The sequence below is a fragment of the Pongo pygmaeus genome, chromosome 1, assembly GCF_028885625.2.
Source record: "Pongo pygmaeus isolate AG05252 chromosome 1, NHGRI_mPonPyg2-v2.0_pri, whole genome shotgun sequence".
In the NCBI taxonomy this organism is placed as follows: domain Eukaryota; kingdom Metazoa; phylum Chordata; class Mammalia; order Primates; family Hominidae; genus Pongo; species Pongo pygmaeus.
Window position 1 is genome coordinate 205,423,070 of NC_072373.2, and position 17,882 is coordinate 205,440,951.

General features: G+C 46.2%; 2 protein-coding genes across 2 annotated transcripts in view; one reads left to right on the plus strand and one right to left on the minus strand.

Moving 5' to 3' along the window:
• Positions 1-5,269, minus strand: part of MACO1 (macoilin 1) — a 70,226-nt gene extending 64,957 nt beyond the window's left edge. Inside the window, exon 1 of the mRNA XM_054499841.2 lies at positions 4,717-5,269. Within this exon, the coding sequence (XP_054355816.1) occupies positions 4,717-4,796 (80 nt within the window). The 5' untranslated portion in view covers positions 4,797-5,269. The remainder of the gene's footprint in view (positions 1-4,716) is intronic.
• Positions 5,126-17,882, plus strand: part of RHCE (Rh blood group CcEe antigens) — a 67,540-nt gene continuing 54,783 nt past the window's right edge. Inside the window, exon 1 of the mRNA XM_054499854.2 lies at positions 5,126-5,970. Within this exon, the coding sequence (XP_054355829.2) occupies positions 5,508-5,970 (463 nt within the window). The 5' untranslated portion in view covers positions 5,126-5,507. The remainder of the gene's footprint in view (positions 5,971-17,882) is intronic.

A 17,882-nucleotide genomic window follows, 5' to 3' on the forward strand; every position in this document is an offset into this window, starting at 1 on the left:
ATCCCAGTGTGGCTGATTTTTAAAGTGTATTTTGTGAAAACCACAAATAGAAGAGTTTAGCTAATAAACACTTCACTGCACAGGTTAGTGAAAACATTTCAATTCCTCCTTCCCCAACATTCCTCTAAAACAACACAAAATCTATCACTTTCGTGCCAGGTCCAGGATTGTTAAAGTTAAAGCCTACCAAGATTACCAAAATGCTTTTAGGCTATGAGATTGCAACACAGGTATCTGGGGTTTCAGTTGCAGAACACATGTACAATCAAGGCAGCCAAGGGTCATGACAGCCTGCAGTGACTTTAATAAGCATAGCTCAAAGGAGTCTAAAACTAGGCTTAGAAAACATCATTAAGGAGGCAGAAAAAGCAGTCAAATGAAACCTCTGGAGATCAGATGTACACAAGGGTCTGAAAAAGGAAATTGGGAAGTTGAGAAGAATGCAAAATTTAATCACTTTAAAAAGTCACTTTTGAGGAGCCCCAAGGACCAGAGAATTTTTCTCTGAAATAAAAATGGGAAATAATAACATATACACCAGTGCTGAGTTCTTAGTCCTAGTTTTAAGGCATTAAGCTGCAAAAATATGACAGTCAGGTACAATACTGCACTGCCTAGGCTTCACACAGCACTACAAGCAGAATCCAGTACATGAAGACAGGAAGCAGTCTTAAATACACAGTGAAGGGGTACTTCCTTCAGCCACCAGTAACACAGATATAAAATCATTTCCAGAAGCTTAAAACATATACCTTACTTAAAATTCGTATTATATTTACTTGTATAAATAACCATTTAACTGTAGAGACTTGGAATATATGTATACTTTAAACATAAATGTTTCTGCCTCCTTCTTCTACTTACCACATCGTATCTCCTCATTTTTGTATTATAAAGTCAGTAATTCTCTGAGGGAAGGGAGTGGAAAGTATGGCAGGGTGAGAGGTAGGGGTAAACCATACAGAATCCCCTTAAGGCTTTTAAAAACTACACAGTACCCTAACCTCATCTCACCTGGAAAATCACTGCCTGCAATGAGATATTACTATTGGGAGTGTCTGGTGCACATGTGTCCAGGCAGACACAGGGAGAGAACCCAGCCCAGAAAACCAAAGGACCTTAGAAATATAAGAGTTAGGTACTTAATAACTTATGTTCATAATTTTTAAAGTACTTTCATATCTATCTCATTTGAGATAGAAAAGACTCCCTCATATAGTGGCAACTGTCTACTTTATCATAAAATAGCACAGAGCAAAATACAGCTGTTAATGTGTCAGGTGAACCACTAAAACAGTAAGCTAAAATTTAGTACAACAGAAGTATTTTTACTTGAACAGAACTTAAAGTTCTTTGGAAACTCTAAACCACTGTACAAATTTAAGATGGTATTACTACGGCCTACTAGACTGTAAACTCCTTGAAGACAATGAGCCATGTGTTATCCTGTATCCTCCACAATTCCCTGAACAACGTAGGCACTTCATGAATGAAATGGACTAGCTTATATTCACTTATTAATTCACTCACTCAACATTTATTGAACACTGAATGTTGACTCTGTGTCAGGCTCTGGGCTGGGTCAGATTTTTTTAAAACTACATCGAACTTTAGTCCCTAGTAAGATGAAAAGATCACTATTCCTATTTCCTTTCTCCTATTTTTAATTATTAACTGGACTAAAATATTTCTATAGCATGTTTCACTTTCCAAATGATGTTTCATATGTATAAATGCAGATTACATTAATATAATGTCTAAAATTAATTTTCCTTGTATCTTGCCCCGAAACAGAATTCCAAGACAGCCATGATACTTACAATAAATGATATCATTTGACAGTCACCTCAGTAACAGTTGTTGGACTGCAGCCCATGATTTAAAAGTGAGTCCACAACAGGATTTTTTAAAGCAAGACCAAACAGCAACTGACCTCTTGTTTTGGCTACTCAACTTTTGTTTACAGTTGCACCAAATCTTATAGTATTTCCTGCCTCCTTAAAAAATAAACCACACATGTTAAACTGTGACAGCAACAACATTGTAAATAGTATCTGTAAACTACACTAGGATTTATAAAGCATGTCACAAACTGTACATATCTCCTTTAGTCCTCAAAACTCATTTGAAGATGGGAGAACTGGGGCTCAAAGCTGTGGATGCCCTGTCTGCCTAAAGCAGCAGAGCTGGGATTTTGAGTCTGATCCTGGGTCTCCTGATTCCTGCAGTCCAGTGCGCTTTTCACCACAGCTGCCTCCTTCCTATGCCAAGGCTCAGAAAGTTGTACAGACTGAGAACATGAAAATAATAAGTCCATGAAAGGTTTGGCTATGAAACAGTAGACAGTGGTTATCAAAACTGTCAACACGGCCCCAGAAAAAAAACAAGGCTCTCTGTTTAATGAATCCAAAATTGGCCAGATGTTGTTGAGAAACAAAATGGGCAATAGATGGTGTGAAAAACAACTTAGCATAGACTTATATTTGGTGATCACCAGAAATTTGATATTCATGAATCCTCAAGCGTTCTAGTTTATAACCAGTCCACTCATCCTGTTTGCTTTAGAAATAACAGGAAATTTTTCTAAATCTCTTTAAAAACAGAATTGGGCAAAAAAAAAAAAAAAAAAAAAAATCTTGTTCTTCAGTCCAATACTCCATAATATAAACCAAGAAACAGATAAGTGAGTTGAAACGCTCATTTGATATATGATGCTCCAACCAGGAAAGACAGGTAGAAATACATTTAGGTCTTTTATTAACATTTAACTTAAAGAATGCAAAACAGAGAAGCGTAAGAAGATTTAAGGCTAGTGCACTGTCGGTTTTTAAAATTTTGCCGATGAACCTCTGAATAACTTGCATAGAGTATTTACAATTAACCTTTAGGGTAAGAAAATTCAAATTTCAAAAGCCATCAGTAAGATGATAAATCTTCATTAAACAATGAATTCACTTCTTCACATCGATTCACACTGAGTAGCTATTATGGCGCAGGTTGTAAACTGGGTCTATTTGTTCAAGTACAAAGAGAAATTGAAATACAGCAGAAAACACGTATGGGACTCTCAATCTTCTTGCTATAAATGGAGGTACATCATCTTATGTTACTGTAAATAGCAGCTATTCAAATGCCACAGTTGTGCTAAGTCTACCAACTCTGTTTAATATCCCTTTCCTATTTTTATGTTACCATTAATGTTAAGTTGGTCAAATATTTTTCAATAGCCAAAGGGGAAAAACTTTCTTTAATTCAAGAATGTATAGTGTATGTAACGTGAATTGACCTTTCCTCCATCTATGTGTAGAAAAAATTGTTTGCTTTTACAGTTTTAGTTAAAGTGGTCAAGTTCGATTGATACAGCATAGATGCGAGTCTGTTTTACTCACTGCTCTATCTTCACTGATTAGAAATGTTCCTGGCACATAATATATATAACTGTTGAATGAATGAAATACTCCTATGCTCTATGGCTGATTTTATAAGAATATACCCAAGAAATTTTTACTTTAATTGATTGCTTAATGCTTTTAAACTTGAAGAAAATCCCCAGTGTTTACATCAGTCAGCTGCTTGTGGAAAGCAATCATTCCACATCTGTAAACAAGAGCATGTGCAAGGTGTACAGTTATGTTAAGACAACCTGGGTGTCATCAGCTACCTCACATATTTCTTAAAATCCCACAGCTACAGGAGCTAATTGTAAAACACCATGAAGACTCAATTAAGCCTATATCCACATGCTGAGAATTCTCTTTTGTAAACTAATTACCTCTCCACCGAAATCTGTATCAAGGCAAATACCATTTACAATTAACATTCTGAGAAGTATCAGAAAATACCAGTCGTACACAAATCGACTTGGGGAAGCTATGATAGTAAGTTGCCCCATGAACCTGTTGTCTTTCTCTACCGGTGGACTGAATTCAATTTCTATTTAAAGGGACACTGCTTTTCTTACGGATGAAAAAAAAAAAAAGAGTTTGGAGAAAATCCCTTTTTAAAAACGTTCAAAGCAAGCTATCTGCTTGGAATTGTCAAAACAATATTTGCTGAAAAACTGGTCATCAGACCCTTCCGAGTCTGGAGCAGGGCCACAGGGCATGATTTGGGGGTATCAGCTTCAGCCCTGGGTGCCAAGTTTGAGATCCCATATGGGAAGTAGAAGGTGAAAGAAGTGACAGCATGGCCCCAGGCCAGTCTGCTGGCAGCTTGGGGGAACGAGGGGCCACAGTGGGCTCTCAACTTTGTCAGCCTCCCCCACCCCCCCGGGCTGTGGTCCACGCGCCTCCTGGCTCAGGCCGGCAAACCCCCAGGCCACCGGGGGGCTCGGGGGCCAGCGGCGGCCAGTCAGGGGTCCCGGAAGCGGCCCTCCGGGCCCAGCGGCACAGCCGGGATGCTGGGGAACACCGGGCTGGTTGGGGGCTCTCCGCCCCTCCCCCCGGCGGGCCCGGCGCTTCCAACGGCGGCGCGGCGGCTCCCTCAGCCAGCGCCCGCCGCGTCCTGCCCGCCCGGCCGGGCCGGCCCTCGCCACGCCCCGCGCCCCCGGGGCGGACCCCCGGCGGGCCGGCCAGCGGCTCCGGGGCCAGCGCTCCTCAGGAGAGCCCCCGGCGCGGGCGTGCGGCCTACTCGGGGTTACATAACGGGGCCGGGCCCCTCGGAGCTGGAGGGGGACCGCAGGGCCCGCGCCCGCGGAGTGGGGGCGCAGCCGCTCACCTGCCGTAGATGCCCTCGGTGATCCGGTTCCGCTTTAGGGGGCGGCGGAGCTTACTGCAGTCGGCGTTCCGCCGCTTCATCCTCCCGCTGGGGGGCCGGGTGCCCGCGCCGCCGCCGCCGCCGCCGTCTCTCACCTCAGCCGCCGCCGCCGCTGGCCCGCCCCGCGTCGGGCCTGGACTCTACCCCTGGGGCCGGTCACACAGACATGGAGCCAGCACCCGGGGGGGAGGGGGTGGCACGGAGGGGGGGGCTCGGAGCCTCCTCCGCCTTCGGAAACAAAGAAATGACAATTCCGGGGCCCGCCCGCCCAGCACCAGCCAGCCGCCTGCCCCGCCTCCCCAGCTCCGACGGACGGCCCGGGAGACCAATCGAAGCCACCGGTAAACCGCTGTCGGCCAATCCCAGGGCCCGCTGAGGCAAAACTGACTCTAGAACCCGCCTCTTTGAAGGACGGAAGAATGCGCCAATCATTATGGTGTCTGGGTCCACGGCTGAGCCTATCAGAAAAGATTTAAATAGAGGCTTATAAATAGGCCCTATAAATATAACATCCTATATTACGCCTTGTTGCGAAGGTATGCTTTATTATTATTGGGTTGCGTTTCATTGTATTGTAATCCCTACTAGAGCATACCGTACGGCATGGCATTGTAGGCTCTCGTCTAGCAATGTATGAAATCGGAAGGACCGGGTTTGCGGCATGTGCGGTGTCTGCGCTGACGTGCGCTTCAGCCAGTCGCGTCATTATGTAAGGGAGCATCCCAGGAACAGCGCCGGGGACTCTTCTGCGGATGCTGGAGAGCTCGGCCAGGCCGGCCGCGTCAGCGCGCACCGGGGGTACGAATGACAAAGCAAACCCCACACGCACACAGACACACACCCTGCCAGCTTCCCGCGACGTGGTGACAGCCCGCCGGCCAATCGGAGGTGGCGGCCCCGCCCCGGGTACGTCACGGGGCGGAGCTGTGGGGGCGCGCGACGTAGCGCAGAGATGCCCGGGGCGTGTGCGGCTGTGTGGTCCGGGCTCCACGTCCACAGGCTGGGCAGCGCTGTGGGCCCCGCGGGCGCCGACTCCGCAGGACCCGCGAGGGCACTACCGCGAAGCATCGGCCTCAGGGCCGGGCCGGGCCGGGCCGGGCCGGACCGGGAGCCTGCTCGGCGGGTCCGGGCTCCTCCAAGGCGGGGACGCGGGGCCGGCGACACTTCACGCTTCGTACTCATTGAGCGCCGATTTTATGCCAGGCACCGTGCTGGGTAATTTGCGTGTATTTGCTCATTTACTCCTCATAACTCCCCTGCCACGTACGTATGGCAAAATAACACTTAGAAAAGGCCGCATGGTGTTTTTTTTTTTTAAGAGAAATAAAAAGAATGTTTATCATTAGAGAAAACTGGGGAAAATGTAGGAAAGTGGCCGAAAAGGAAAAAACACCCATGGGTCTCATCACATTAACACAAATACAGTTGACATTTTATTGTATTTGCTTGTTTTCCAATTTTCCCCTATGGATGATAATGTTACTATTGCTATTAAATAGAATAGTGGTCATACTAGAATAGTAGTCATCCTGTTTTTAACGTAAGCATTTTTATGTGTTTTAATGCAGCTTTTATAAATATTTCTGAAAATACTGCAGAATGTCCTATCCAGTAGCTTTACCAGTGTAATCCCTCAACGACAATGGGGCAGTTAGTCTTCCAGTGCATTTTTAAAACTTCCCAGGAAGGGCTGGGCGCTGTGGCTCACGCCTGTAATCCCAGCACTTTGGGAGGCCGAGGCGGGTAGATCACGAGGTCAGGAGATCGGAGATTATCCTGGGTAACATGGTGAAACCCCGTCTCTACTAAAAATACAAAAAATTTGCCGGGCGTGGTGGCGGGCACCTGTAGTCTCAGCTACTCCAGAGGGTGAGGCAGGAGAGCGAGACTTTGTCTCAAAAAAAAAAAAAAAAAAAACTTCCCAGGAAGTAGATGCCATTTTGTTTTGTCCTGGGACACACAGAACTCTCTCTGGCCTGTAATCACCCCTCCCTTAATCAACATCTACCCCAGGGAGAAACTTTACACCAAATGCGTCGTCCTCAATCATGACTCTGTGTTACTTTCTTCTGCTCACAAACCTTCAAAGATCTCCCAGTGCCTGGAAGAGAAAACCCGTTCTGTTTAGAAGGGCAACCAGAGCTGGTCACAGTGGGTACCCACCCTCCTTTTCCAGGCTACACGAGGCAAGCAAACCGTTTTTCTCACTATCCTTAAATCCACTGCAACCAATCTTTCCCCCTTCCTGCCTCTGCCTCAACACAGCATCCCTGTCAGTGCCACTTCTGGTGTGTGGTTTCTTAGGCAAGGCTTATCCATCCACTTAGGCAAAAAGCTTCTTGGAGATCAAATCTGTACCCTGCAGAGATACAGTTCAGAAAAATGGCCAAAGTACTTGCTTTTTCAGACTAGGGCTGAAATTCTAGCTTGGCCACTTACTAGCTTGGACAAGTTACTAAATCTCTCAGAGTCTGTTTCCACTGAGGTTTGTTTTAAGGCTTGGAGGACAATGAGCCTTCAGAGCCAGACAAGCAGTAGGTAACAGAAAGTAACTGCTGTTAGTAGTATACTTGTTTCTCATGCCTTAATTCTACTTTAGTATATTGATCAAGTGGCACTGGGTGGCCAAGAAAACAAACTCTGTGAACTCAAAGTTTCACCAAGGCCTGCCCATTGTTGAGAAAGGATATGAACAGAATGCTATGTGTGGAGCAGCAGAAAAAAGTCTTCAGCTGCCAAGGCAGATTGGTTCACTGAGGAAGATACAGGTGGGAACCAAATCAAAATGGAAGCTTAAAGGCATTGGGGAGGGCAGGAACAGGTACATGGTAAAGTCCTGGCTCCAGACTCCATGGGAACCCCAGACTTGAATATCCCTCATCCCCATGACTGCAGTGTTCCAGATTACCTGGGCCAGAGACTAAGTGGGATGGTTAGATGAGTAATCCAAAGAAAAGATGAGAGGCACTGGGGACACATGCCAGCTTTCTGAGGCTCACTGTTTAGCCTACTATTAAATAGGTTCCTGACAGGGCATCTCATGCTGTGGCAAAAGTGCGGAGTGGCTGGGAGCAATGGAGGGTGTGGCTGAGAGTTACTGTTGAGCTCTAGGACTACGTGGAAGCAGAGAAAGGGCAGAGAAAATCTCAGGGTGATGGCTGAGAAACAATCTGAAGGTCTGGAGGTCTAAGTTCCAATCCCAATTCACATGGCAACTCACCAGTGTCCTTGGTTGAGTCACCAGCCCACCCGGTACCAAGATCTCCTCTGGAGGTAGTGCTTCTAGTTCTGTGTTTAGAAGCAGATCGTGCTAGCTCCATTTTACAAATGAGAAAACTGAGGTTGAGAGGAAACAAGGTCACGTAATAGATGTGGTAGAGCAATCTAGCTCAAAGCGCAAGCTAAGCAAGCTGTGGTGCCTGTATATAGCTATTGATGGGTAGAGTTGGGGTGAGATGATGGGAATGGCCTTCTTGCCAAGACCCAAGGACAGGCCAGAGCAGGACTGCCCATCTCCATACTCTTCCTCTTTCACTCCTCCAGACCCAGCTCTTTTTTCCATGACCCACTCCAGCACAAGCCCTTTTGGCTCCAGCCAAGTGCCAGCCTTTTTCCTCTGAGACCTGAAATGGCCCTTTGGGATTCTAAGGGCACAGAAGTGGGCTGACCTGAGGCAGGCCTCCTGCCAGAAGGCCCCAGCTCCCCACACCTTCACCAGTCAGGAAGCAGAGATTAGCAGTGGCCATTTTACAAATGAGTAAAACAAGGAAGGGAAGTAATTTGCCCTCATTCAAAAGACCAAGGCCTACATAGGAATTTAGGCTTGTCCCTCCTTCTGGGACTTCCTGATGAAGGGATTTGCACTTGGGCTTCAGCTGAGCCCAGAACAGCTCTAGAGGCCAGATCATTAAACCCTGTTTCACATATAAGGAAATGGTATTCCCACCTCTGTCAGCCCGTTCAATCCCCACAAGCCCCCTAGCTGTCTTGAGCTTTGTTCCTGCCCTATAAGAATCACAGAAAAGTCCAAACATTTTGATGGCCACCTCTTAACACATGTACCTGTACCCCCTAGAGAAACCTTTTTTTTTTTTTTTTGAGACGGAGTCTTGCTCTGTCACCCAGGCTGGAGTGCAGTGGTGCATTCTCAGCTCACTGCAATCTCCACCTCCTGGGTTCAAGTGATTCTCCTGCCTCAGCCTCCAGAGTAGCTGAGACTACAGGCACATGCCACCACGGCTGGATAATTTTTGTGTTTTTAGTAGAAATGGGGTTTTGCCATGTTAGCCAGGCTGGTCTCAAACTCCTGACCTTAGGTGATCCACCTGCCTCGGCCTCCCAAAGTGCTGGCGTTACAGGCGTGAGCCACCACACCAGGCCAGAACCATGTTAATGGAAGATGTTCACTGTAGTGTTTAGAACAGGGCTAGTTTGGAAGAGGACTGACCAAACACATATCCTTACCATGGAAGTCAGTGTGGCATGGAGGATGATTATACACAGCACTAACTATGGCAGCCACCACTCCAAGTATCAGATACATTTTGTTTTAATCCTCACAACAATCCTATGAGATAGAGATTACTGGCACCATATTACAGATGAGGACACTGTGGCACAGAGGAGTTAAGGCACTTGCCTAAGGTCACATAGTAACAGAGTTGGGAATTCAAATCCAGGCAGTCTGCTTTCAGAGCCTGGGCTCTTTAACTACCATGTTACAGTGTTGTAGAAAGACTTTCCTGGCTTGGAAACTGCTTATGATATAGAGTTCATGAAAATAGCAAGTTACCAAACAGTATGTGCTGTGTAATCCCATTTTTGTAGGGAGAAAAACAAGGCCTAAATCGACAGGAATAGAAAAACATCTGAAAGGATATACACTCAAAACATACTGCTGGTTTTTGGAGAGATTGAAATGGACATTTTATGTTAGCTTTATGCATCTGTATTTTCAAAGGTTTCTACAGTAAACTTGCCAAGCTTGTGTGATAATCATAATTGCTAACATTTATGGAGTGTTTTCTACACATCTGACACTTTATGCACTGCCTCGTTGAATCTTCACAACAACCCAGTGAGATTGACACTCTGATTTTCTGCCTTTCCAGATGAGGAAACAGGCACAGAGACACTGACTGTTTTACCCAAGGTCACACAGCTCATTCCAAACCCTGAATTTGAACCAGGTTGCCTAACTCCAAAGCTCATGTGTGTTAAATCAATGAACGACTGACTTAGCTGCACTTTAGCCAAACGTGCCCAGAGCAAGGTCACACCCTTGGCGTGAACACATTTCCAGGGAGGGACCGGAGGACCTCCTACCTCATTGGTCACTGCCCATGACTGAGCTTGACTCAGGTAGGAGGGCATGGCAGGTATTCTCAGGGAGTCCGGTTTTTACAGAAAAGTCATGATTACACATGAAAGCTGTGGGCTCCCTGGCTCAATTCACCACACTTGCAGGAAGCCTGGCTGCTCAGACCAGCATGCCATGGTCATAGCACCACTTGCTCAGCTTCATTTCTGTAACTCAGGCTGCCAGGCCTGCTGACAAATTTTCACATTTGTAATAACCCTGTGAGGAGACCAGAGTACATCATCTTATTTGACTCATAAGGAAATTGAGACTGGGCGATTTAGTAACTTGGGAGGCAGAATTGCAAAGTAAGTAGCAACACAAACCATGGTGTCAGATGGATCTGGGTTAGGTCCCAGTTCTGCCATTTATTAGCTGTGTGGCTTTGGGTACTCACGCCACCTCTCTGAGCAGCAGTTTCCTCTTTTGTAAGCTTAATGATGCCTACACTCACAGGCTTGAGAGGAAGATCCGATGAAATAACATATGCAAAATGATTGGTTCCGTGCTTGGCATTCCAGAAATAGTAGCTGTTATTCAGCCTACAAATATTTATTGAGCACCTACTATGGACTTCCCTGGTGCTGAGGATACAACAGCAACCACAGCAGTCAAAAGTCCCTGTCCTCGTGTTGCTCAGACTCTCATAGGGGAAAGCAGATAATAAACAAATACACGGCAGGCTCAGTGGCTCATGCCTGTAATCCCAGTACTTTGCGAGGCCAAGGTGGGCAAATCACCTGAGGTCAGGAGTTCGAGACCAGCCTAGCCAACATGGTGAAACCCTGTCACTACTAAAAATGCAAAAATTAGCCAGGTGTGGCTCATGCCTGTAGTCCCAGCTACTTGGGAGGCTGAGGAAGGAGAATCGCTTGAACCTAAAAGGCAGAAGTTGCAATGAGCCGAGATCATGCCACTGCATTCCAGCTTGGGTGACAGAGTACTCCGTCTAAAAAAAAAAAACCTAAATACACAAGTAAAAATATAGACTTCGTCAGATGCTAGTAAGTGCTGTGAAGGAAACTAAAAGGGGAACACAAGGAACCCTTGTTAAGGGGAGCAGAAAGGGGAGATGATGCTGTCCTTTTAAATAGGGCAGTCAGAGGCCGGGCACAGTGGCTCACACCTATAATCCCTGCACTTTGGGAGGTCAAGGCGGGTGGATCACATGAGGTCAGGAGTTCAAGACCAGCCTGGCCAACGTGGTGAAACCCTGCCTCTACTAAAAATACAAAAACTAGCCGGGTGTGGTATCGTGTGCCTGTAATCCCAGCTACTTGGGAGGCTGAGGCGGGAGAATCGCTTGAACCTGGGAGGTGGAGGTTGCAGTGAGCCGAGATTGTGCCATTGCAGTCCAGCCTGGGCAACAAGAGCAAAACTTCATCTCAAAAAAAAAAAAAAAAAAAAAAAAAAATAGGGCAGTCAGGGAAAACTTCCCTGAGAAGGGGATGGTGGAGTACAAATCCAGGGAGGTGAGGTGGGGAGCAAGCCAGTACAGTTGTTCCTTGACTTTCGATGGGATTATGTCCTGATAAAGCCATGGTAACTAGGAAATATTGTAAGTCAAAAATGCATTTAATACACCTAACCTACGGAACATCATAGCTTAGTGTCACCTACCTTAAACATGCTTAGAACACTTACATTAGCCTACAGTTGGGCAAAATCATCTAACACAAAGCCTATTTTATGATAAAGTATTGAATATCTCATGTAATGTACTGAGTACTGTATGGAAACTGAAAGACGGAGTGGTGGGATGGGTACTCTAAGCGCGGCTTCTACTGCATGTGTGTTGTTTTCGCGCCATCATAAAGTTGAAAAGCGTTAAGTCAAACCATCGTAAGTCGGAGGCCATCTGTATCTGGTAGGAGGAGTGTTTCAGACAGAGAGAACAGCAGGTGCACAGAGCGCTTTTCCCCCAGCATTTTATTATGAAAAATTTCAAACATCTACCAAAAAAAGTTGAAAGACTTGTACGGTGAAAAGCCATACATCTCACAGCTAGAATCAATTAACATTTTACTGTATTTGGTTTTTGACTTATGTATCCTAGATCCCTTGTGCTTTCTGTAGCAGGTGACCTGCCTTGAAGATTTAAAGACAGAATATCAGGAAATGGAGTCAGAAAATGGGGTCTTTTGTAAGAGTCAGAGAGGAAGAGCAAAAACTCTGCTTTTCACAAATCTGTCGGGAGAGGCCAACTGCAGGGATACCTCCCTTTTTTAATGAAAGCCTTTCTGTTCTGCGAGGAGTGGGGTCCTCTTGTCAAGCAGTCAGTCCCTGCTGCTTCCTTACTGGGGCAGAATCAGGACGCACAGGGATTTGGAGTGCCTTGGAACCAACCACCACCCACGCTATTTGCCAGCTGGTAAACATGCCCGTCAGGTCCGGGGGTTGGCATTGCCTGGAAATCTTTAGTGTTCATCTTGCTGACATCTGGTGCCTTCAGGCAGGTAGGTGTAGTTGGCTGCCTGGTTTAAGATCTTGTACTGGGCCCAGGTTAGCAGGGGTCACATCCATTTATCCCACTGCATAGGGGAGTTCCTTCTCAGGAAAACCAGTTTATAAGAAGTACTGACTGCCAGAAATAGAGCAGAAATCAGAACCAGGAGGCAATTGTGAGAGGAATGGAGACTTCTGACCTCTGGGGATTGGGGTACCCTCCCCCTTAATTGCTGTTGGGGTAGCATAGGGTTTAGAACCTCACTTTCCTAGACTTTTAGAATTGGAAGAAGACTTAGAAGTAATCTAGGCCTGGGGTCCCCAACCCCCAGGCTGTGGCCTATTAGGAACCTGACCGCACAGCGTGAGGGGTAGGCCAGCGAACACTACTGCCTGAGCTCCGCCTCCTGTCAGATCAGCAGCGGCATTAGATTCTCATAGGGGCACAAACCCTATTGGGAACCGCGCATGAGAGGGATCTAGGTTGCGTGCTCCTTAGGAGAATCTAACTAATGCCTGATGATCTGAGGTGGAACAGTTTCATCCCCAAACCATCCCTCCAACCTCACCCCAGTCCATGGAAAAATTGTCGTCTACAAAACCCGTCCCTGGTGCCAAAAAGGTTGGGGACCCCTGATCTAGGCTACAGTTAAGTGGTCAAACACCCAGGTCCTGAAGTTAGGCTGCCTGGGTTTAAATCCCGGCTCTGCTACTTACTAGCCCTGTGACCTTGAGCAAGTCACTTAGTTTTTCTGTGCCTCAGTTTACTCATTTGTAATATAAGCCTAATAGTACCCATCCCAGTGTCATGAACTAAGTTCATATATGTAAAGTGCTTGGAATAGTGCCTAGCAAGTACTTAATAACAGTTAGCTCTGAAAATGTATAAAGCAAAATTAACCAATGTTTTAGTGGTTTGCAGCCAACTTTTTTCTGTGCATGTGCTAACATATTATTTTATGAGTGGGAATATATTGTACATACTGTTATATAACTTGCTTTTTCACTCAACTGTATATCCTCTGTGTCAGTTTTGATGAAAGCATTTTCCTCTTGCTTTTCCTGCATATGTTCAGAACCTTCTTATTGGTAGCAAGTTTCATGTCCTGTAGTTTTCTTAACCAACCCCCTGCTAGTGGACATTGAGGTTAGTCTCAGTTTTTTCCTTCTGTAAATAAAGCTGCACTGAGCAAAGTGATTGATGCCAAATGACTAGATGACCTTAGGTATGACCTCTCTGGGTCTTGGTTTCTTCATCTAAAAACAAAATGACAGGATTCTACTGGGTGATTAAAATCTCCTCTGATCTACATAGGAATTGTTTTTAAGACATTTCTGCATTCCTCTAGTGACAGGGTGCTCACTACCTCATGAGTATTTCAGTGGACAACTGTAATGGTCAATAAAGTATCCACTTTCCACTTTCCACCTCCCTGCAGCTCCTGGCCCTGGCTTTATTCTCTGGGGCTCCACACATTCGGTTTACACTCAGTAGCCAGTGGCTGGGGCCACTGTAGAAAATAAGGAAACTCCAATTCCTTCCTTCTTTTCTTCCTCTTTCATCCCTTCCTCCCTCCCTCCATCCCTCTCTCTCTCCCTTCCTTCCTTGACGCCATGTAGCAGACCTTCTGCCAGGCACATGGATGGGAGCCACAGGGGAAGTTGGCTGCAGGGTTAGAACTAAGTCCCAAGCCCCCTAAAGCTCATGCCAGAGGACTGGACTGTCCACCACTGAGGGATGGAGATGCTGAGGCTGGTGGCCTTCCTCAAATGCACTGTAGTGCCCCAGGCAGAGTCCTGGGCTGCCCTGTGAGGAGGTGACCAGAGGTAGAGCAACTTCACCCTAAGGCTGGATCAGGATCCCCTCCAGGTTTTTACTAGAGCCAAACCCACATCTCCTTTCTCTTCTGCCACCCACCCTTAAAATGCTTAGAAACACATAGATTTAAATACAAATTCAAATGTAAGTAATTTCAACTGTGTAACTATGAGGAGTCAATTCTACGTGGCTCCTATCTGTATCCTCCCCAGGGCTCAGCTCCATTCTTTGCTTTCATTCATTCTCATTCAATACATTGTTGTTAAGAGCTCACTGGGTGCCCTCTCTGTCATGTAGTAAGGTTTTAAAAAGAAAGCCTCTTCTGAGCTTCAGTTTCCTTATTCGTAAAATAGGAGTATTGATCCGTTCCTTGCTTTTCTTACAAGGATATGGTGAAGATGACTGAAGTAGAGAGCAAAGAAGGATTATGTTTGGGTGTCAAAGGAATAGAATGCCCTCTTTCAAACTGAGCACAGCAGGAACCTATAACAGGAACACAGCAACTTGTTGAATGAATGACTTAATATTGGAAAACATACATTTCCTCCCCTCCCCATCATCGTCCCTCTGCTTCCGTGTTAACTCCATAGACAGGCCAGCACAACCAGCCTTGCAGCCTGAGATAAGGCCTTTGGCGGGTGTCACCCTTATCGCTCTCTCAAGCCCTCAAGTAGGTGTTGGAGAGAGGGGTGATGCCTGGTGCTGGTGGAACCCCTGCACAGAGACGGACACAGGATGAGCTCTAAGTACCCGCGGTCTGTCCGGGGCTGCCTGCCCCTCTGGGCCCTAACACTGGAAGCAGCTCTCATTCTCCTCTTCTTTTTTTTTACCTACTACAACGCTTCCTTAGAGGATCAAGAGGGGCTTGTGGCGTCCTATCAAGGTGAGGGTTCATTGGAAAAGTGGTCACAAGAGCAAATAGCAGGGGCAGGGGCGGGGGAGGCCTGTGGTTCTACAGGAGCACAGATGTTCCTTTCTACAAAATCCCAAGGAAAAAGATTCCCCCGTCTTCTTCAGTAGATTGCACCAAAATTCAGCCAACAATGTAAGCTTTCCTTTAGAAGCAGCCTGGGCATTCCCTCTTCCGTGAAGCCTGCCTTGATTTTTCAGCGCAGTGAGAGGCGTCCTCTTTGGTGTTCCTCAAATTCCCTCTGCCAAATGGTCTTCATAATTCTGTGCTTCTCTGCTTCCCCTTCTCTCTCCTTAGTGGCAAGGAATTTTTTTATTTAAAAAAAATTTATATTTTTATAGATTTAGGGGATACAAGTGCAGCTATCTTATGCAAGCAATTTCATGTTGTTGGGTTTTTGGCTTTTGTTTCCTTTTTGTGGCCTCTCGCTCATTTCTTATTTCTTTTTGAGACAGGGTCTCACACTGTTGCCCAGGCTGAAGTGCAGTGGCATGATCATGGTTCACTGCAGCCTTGACCTTTTGGGCTCAAGCAATCCTCCCACCTCAGCCTCCCAAGGAGGTGGGACCACAGGAGCGCACCAACATGCCTGGCTATTTTTTTTTTTTTTTTTTTTTTGGTAGAGATGTGGGTCTCCCTGTGTTTCCCAGACTGGTCTCAAACTCCTGGACACAAGCGATCCTCCAGCCTCAGTCTCCCAAAGTGCTGGAATTACAGGTGTGAACCACTGTGCCCAGCTCTCTTGCTCATATCTATACTACTTTTCTTTTGGAAGCTTCAGCCTGTTGCTACCCCCCACCCCCACCCCCACCGACCCCAGCTTTCTTCTCACTTAGGGGCTGGGAAGTCTGCATGCTGTCTGTAAATCCAGAACCAGAAGGTATGGCTGAAGGGGAGGGTAGGATGATGGTTATTTTATATTCAGCTAAAAATATTCCCAGACTGTGATGAGACAACTGTAAATAAGACAGATGTCCACAATGGTGTGACTTTGCTTTTTAAAAAAATATTGAAATTAGTTTCAGGCATCTCAGTGGGCTGATAGATTGTTGATAATGGACAGGGCCTCCTTGAAGAATGTCCCTGAGACAAAGTTGAAGCTTGAGGCTGGTTGAGTGCTTGCTTGTTCCTAGGTGATATTAACGGCTAGTTAACTGGAAGCAAAGAGAAGTCATCCTGGGGGCCATGGCAGTGACAAGTAGGACTTAGGGAGGGAAGCCCTTATACCATTTAAAGGGCTGGCCCAGAGAGGAGCCTTCAGTGACAGACAAACAAGAGCTGGCACAATTTTAATTCATTTCAATTTTCTTTAATTCATTTCAATCCAATACAATTCAATGCATTCCATTCATTCAACCATGTATGACATCCAATGTGGGATCCAGATACATGATGATTGGAGCTGATATTTATGAGCACTTACTATGTACCAGACACTATTCTAAATGCTTTACATTGAGCCCTCACAACAACCCAGTGAGGTGGGTACTATTATGATCTTCGTTTTTCATATGAGGAAACTAGGCATATGGATGTTGAGTAATTTGCCCAAGGTCGCTCAGCTAGCAATAGCACAGCATATTTAAATTTAGCCATCCTGGATTTAGTTTCCTTACACTTAACCATTATGCATCATGGCCCCATTTTACAGTGGGGTTGAGTCATTTGTCATATAACCCAGTAGGTGTAGCAGCCACTATTCCAGCCCTGTAGATTGACTCTAGGGTCCATGTTCTTTACCCCTGCACCGTGCTACTAATGTAGGTACAAAATGTCCTGAGAAACTCATTTTGTACGGAAGCTCAGAGGAGGGTCCACAACCCAGGCAGGGGAGACGATGGTGTCAGGGGAGGCTTCTGGAGGGAGGTGACTGCCCAGCCAGGTCTTGAAGGCTCAGTAGGAATTACCTGTGGGACAAAGGAGGGTCATCCAAGTGAGGGCACAGTGGGTGCCATTGCGTGTGCACACACTAGAGCAGACTGAGCCTGGGCTTAACATTGCATTGCCCTGGAGCCTAAAAAGAGAAGCAAAGGGCCAGGCGAGGTGGCTCACGCCTGTAATCCCGGCACTTTGGGAGGCCAAGGCTGGAGAATCACCTGAGGTTAGGAGTTCAAGACCAGCCTGGCCAACATGGCAAAACCCCATCTCTACTAAAATTATAAAAACTAGCTGGGTGTGGTGGCACACGTCTGTAATCCCAGCTACTTGGGAGGCCATTACCCTCCAGCCTGGGTGACAGAGCGAGACTTCATCTCAAAAAACCAAACAAAAACAACAACAACAAAAAAACAAAGTACAGCAGGGACTGGGCGTGGTGGCTCATGCCTGTAATCGCAAACACTTTGGGAGGCCAAGGCGGGCAGATCGCCTGAGGTCAGGAGTTCGAGACCAGCCTGGCCAACATGGTGAAACCCTGTCTCTACTAAAAATACAAAAATTAGCTGGATGTGGTGGCACGTGCCTGTAGTCCCAGCTGCTTGGGAAGCTGAGGCAGGAGAATTGCTTGAACCCAGGAGGCAAAGGTTGCTGAGCTGCACTCCAGCCTGGGTGACAGGGTGGGACTCTGTCTGAAAAAAATAATACTAATAAAAAAA